The 4,554-nt window shown below is 29.6% G+C and overlaps 3 protein-coding genes across 3 annotated transcripts; all 3 read right to left on the reverse strand.

The window, feature by feature from the left end:
* Nucleotides 1–241: 241 nt before the first annotated feature.
* AAJ76_1520002069 (hypothetical protein) lies at nucleotides 242–379 on the reverse strand (the record flags this gene model as incomplete). Its single annotated transcript, XM_024474118.1, has 1 exon — nucleotides 242–379. One exon carries the CDS (start codon nucleotides 377–379, stop codon nucleotides 242–244), a length of 138 nt encoding a protein of 45 aa, XP_024329723.1.
* Nucleotides 380–1,677: 1,298 nt separating this feature from the next.
* On the reverse strand, nucleotides 1,678–2,064 carry AAJ76_1520003754 (hypothetical protein; the record flags this gene model as incomplete). The annotated part of the gene is made up of 1 exon (XM_024474119.1): nucleotides 1,678–2,064. One exon carries the CDS (start codon nucleotides 2,062–2,064, stop codon nucleotides 1,678–1,680), a length of 387 nt encoding a protein of 128 aa, XP_024329724.1.
* Nucleotides 2,065–2,802: 738 nt separating this feature from the next.
* Nucleotides 2,803–3,027, reverse strand: AAJ76_1520004717 (hypothetical protein; the record flags this gene model as incomplete). Its single annotated transcript, XM_024474120.1, has 1 exon — nucleotides 2,803–3,027. One exon carries the CDS (start codon nucleotides 3,025–3,027, stop codon nucleotides 2,803–2,805), a length of 225 nt encoding a protein of 74 aa, XP_024329725.1.
* Between the last annotated feature and the right edge of the window lie 1,527 nt (nucleotides 3,028–4,554).

Consider the following 4,554-nt stretch of genomic DNA (forward strand, 5'->3'; position numbering starts at 1 on the left):
GAAGCATAAACGTAGCAAATATGGTAAAATTATTTTTTTTGTACGACAGCGTATTGGTGTTTGATAGCTGCCCAATTTCCCTCGATAGTGTTGGTATGAACACTAGCTATTGGGTCCTTAAAAAACTTACTGTGGTTAATAATAAGATTGCTTTCCAAAAAATTAGAAGTTTTAGAATATTCTTTCAAACAATCAGAGTATATAACAAAGTCTTTTTTTATAAATTTTTTAATTAATTTGTTTAAAAATTCATTTTTTCTATTGGGTGCAGGAAATAAAAAAATCCTACGTTATAATGATCTTTCGACCATTCCAAGTATCCATACTCCTTCAACCCGATGTCCCTTACTATATTTCCTTTTGCCAAATTTGCTTTCATCTAACCCAACAACCACGTCACATCCACCCAAAAAATTGTCTTTGTTATTTATATAAAAAATAAACCTTTTTTATAAAGAAATAAAATAGCAATTACTGTCTTACACTTAATGTCCAAAATCTTAGCAATATGAAGAGGAGTGACTTTTGACATCCATAAATTAAGAACTTTAAAAATTAAACAAGCATTTAACTGCCGATAATAAAAAGCAGTACAAAAAAATGAAGACCTTTCTGTCGCACATTTTTCGTCTTTACATCTTACTATATTCTTTCTGTTTGTCCTAAGCTTTACATTTCCTTGCATTTAAGACACTTTCTTCTTAATAATTAATTTTTTATAACTTCTGCAATATGTTGGATTTCAGTGTCACTTAACATTTTAAAGAAAGGGTAAAAATTAAAAAATTTAAAAATAAATTTTTTAGGGTAGGGGGAAATATGGGAAATCAACAAAAAATTCTTATTGGAAAAGAGAGTTTTAAAAAAAATTGTAATATCTTAAATTTTTTATTTTTAAAGTTTAAATGAAAAAAAAATTGAGATGCATTTTTAAAGTAAAATTAAAAAAATTACTCAAAAAACATAAAATTTATACTTAAAAAATCGACTAAAAGTTTTGTGATCAGCATGTGTCAAATTAAAAAAAGGTCAATTATGTGAAACAACACGACTTTGGTAAAACGGCTTTGATTGGTACTTTGAATATTCTGGCCTTGACATATCAGGACATCTAAGATTATTGGGCGCCAATAAAAATAAAAGAATTCTTCTATCAGGAAGAATGTTTTTAGCTAACTCATACAAAAATATATTTATTTTAAATTAATAAATTAAAATTATACGGTGCTATAACTATTCAAAATATACAGCGTGATGTGTGCTGGGAGCGAATTCCCTCACTGGCCGCTTAGTATTATTAACAGAACGGGGAGTCATTTTAGATGACATCCTCTTTATTGAATATTTGCTTTTATACTTTTCTCCGAAACAAGTGTTTCGGATTTGAAACAGGATGCTATTATCCAACAATGTGCATATCAAATTTATATTAGATTACTTTTATGAGAAATACGGGGATTAGTCCGTAAACAGGCAAGAAATTAATCAAAAGAATTAATTTTGTTCACTAGATTTATTTAAAGAATTCTTCAATACCACCATTTTCAATTTTATTACGATTATTTGATAGAATTTCGGTTACTTTTTTGGGTGTAGAATAAAATGTGTCTAATTTTAACTTCTTTGTTTTACTATTTGTATCAAAATCTCTTTTTATAATAATAATGTCACCTATAATTATGCCATTAATAAATTATGAACGCATTTTCTGTCAATGGGTCCTAAATATTTTTGATTAACTATAGTTGTATCAATGACCTTATTATCATTCTCTTCAATATTTCTAATTTGTATATAAATATGATTCTCATCCGAATCAACAATGCTACTATCTATAGAGCACGTTACAACATTTGAACCGCTTCTACTTAAAAATAGATTAAATGGTGGCCTATTCGTTGCAGAATGTATTGCTACCTTATACTCATAAGCCACCTTGCTCAAAAACGCAGTCCAATTTTTACCGGCAGCAAACACACCATCACATAGATGCTTTTGCAAATATCGTGTGGGCGTTTGGCTAAATCGATCGATTTGCCCTTGGCTTTGTGGATGTCTTTGCATTCCATGATATAAAATAATGCTTTCTTCCTTACAAAAATCAACCAAACAAGAATATCTAAATCCTTTTCCTTTATCACATTGAATTATTTAGAATCACCAAGTTTATAAATAGCCAATTTAAGACATGAAAGAACCTTAGTTGCTGTCTTACTTTTGAGAACACAAGTAATTGTATATTTAGAATATACATATATACCTGTAAGAATATAACTAAAGCCATCATTTTTTCCGCGCAAATCCTTATATCAACAAGATAAATGATTAATCTTTCAAAAGGCTTCTTAGCCAGGATATGCTTAAATTTTTCCTTTATCTTAAGGGGTTGAGCTTGTAAGAAGATATTACACTCATTACAAACCTCTCTAACAACACATCTGGGAATTTAAAAGCAAAGTTGTTTGCACAACTCGTAAAGACGATTCTGACCATAATAATCTTGATTGTGCAGTTTTTGCACTTCTATTTTCATAGAAAGCACTGTTCCTTCCACAAACACCCGTTTATGACCATTTTCTGTATCTTTCAGATAAAGTAAATTATCTATTAAGATAAACAGTTCAGCCTTTTTTCAAACGATACTTGGTATGTTTATTCGGTATTTATTGCCACATCAAATAATTTAACTTTGGTTGTTTTTCAAAAATGATTTTTTTTTTGTTTAATAAATTTCAACCCTTGAACCCTAGGTTAAGATAACAAAATTCTATCGAATATCTAAGGACCAAGAGCGAAAGCAAGTCATTTCAACATGAAAGAAAACAACCCCACATTATAATTCAGACAGGCCAAATAAAAATAAAACGTTAAAATGTACAAAAGTAAATATTTTGGAGAATTTTTTGTGTTCTGGTCATCTATCTGGGCATATTTCCACGGTTTATTGCCATATGTTGTCAAATTCTCCCCCTTAAGAATATTTACGATGTTATCGTATTCTTCTTGTGATTTGATTGTAGGCCTCATGAGGGTTATTTAAAATATTTTAAAAACTTTCATGTGTATTAACTTTTATAAGATTAAAAGCAAGTTAGTTAGTGACTATTGCCAAGTTGTTATTTCAAAAAAAAACTTTGACGTTGTTGCGTGCTCAGTTCCCACGATGGCCCCGTACAAGAGTTTAAAAACAAGCCTTTTTTAAATCCCCGATAGGAATTGTGTCTTGCGTTCGTTAAAAGCCGACGGTTAATAATTCTATAGAATATATGTATATGTATCCACCCATCTGTAAAAAATAAATTTGTTGTGTTGTATGTGTAGTACAATAAAAATCGCAATAATACAGAAAAGCGACTTTCTATCTATAATATAACGTTACTATCAACCAATGGTTATATAGTGCGCGTCAAAATCTTAAGACACCCAAAAAAAAATTCCTTGCAAAATTACACAAGATACAATTCTAAAATCATAATTCGTGTTTAAACATTGTAATTAAAAGAATTTAAAAAATACCTTTTATTAATCTTACTTTATATATGTTAAATCTGGTTTTTGGATTTTTTGTCTTAAGAGGTGCGTCAAAATCTTAAGACACACCTCCAAAAACACGTTTTATAGAATTGTAAATATTACACTCGTTTTGTTACAATAAACTACTGCATGATTTTATTTTTCTAATCTAAGCTACTACAAAACGCTTATAAAAAATAATTAGTCTTACAATTAAACGGGACGTCTCATTAAACTCAAATTTTGAAATACAAACACATGCTTAAAATAATGATATCTGTTATTTATTTTTTTTTGTTAAAAAAAGTGATTTTAAACTTCTTTAAGTTTTCTCAGGGACATGATGGTTTTGATGTTTTTTAAAAAAAAGTAATTCAAAAAAAGAAAACTTATTTATTGATTTTATCACCTCTTTCTTTAACAACGTCGATCATACGCCTCTGCATTCCATTAACATAGTTTAGCAGATTTTCGGGTATAATACTTGACCAGGCTACTAATATCGCAGAATGTAAATCTTGAATATTATTATATTGTTTCCCGTCACTATAATTCATTCTCGACATATCTGTCCATAAATTTTCAACAGGATTAAGATCTGGGCGCTACTTCATCTTTCCACCCCCCTTGTTTTTTAAAAAAAAATATTATAATTTTTAAAAAAATGATTGGCTCAAAAAATTAAAATCTAAACATTTTTAATAGTCTATATAATGCAATCCTAAGCGTCTTGTTATCGCTGTTTTGAACGTTTCGTTTCCTCCATTGCCATTCATTTAAAAAAAATTAATTCTCCTTTTATTAATACCGCCACGTTTTCGATAGGCATGCTTAAGATGTGACACAGGTTTTCAATTTGGTTAGTATGTGCTCCTTGAGCATTAACAAACCCAACAGAGTGGTTTACCACTTCATGGCAAGACCCAACCAAATTCACTAACAGCCCCAGGGTAAGATGGATAACCATCGGTAACAATGATAGATCCGGGCACAACATATTCTTCGAACATGTCTAGTATAGTCGGAACCTTTCTGTTAGGG

The sequence above is a fragment of the Vairimorpha ceranae genome (assembly GCF_000988165.1).
Source record: "Vairimorpha ceranae strain PA08 1199 chromosome Unknown NODE_152, whole genome shotgun sequence".
Lineage (NCBI taxonomy): Eukaryota > Fungi > Microsporidia > Nosematidae > Vairimorpha > Vairimorpha ceranae.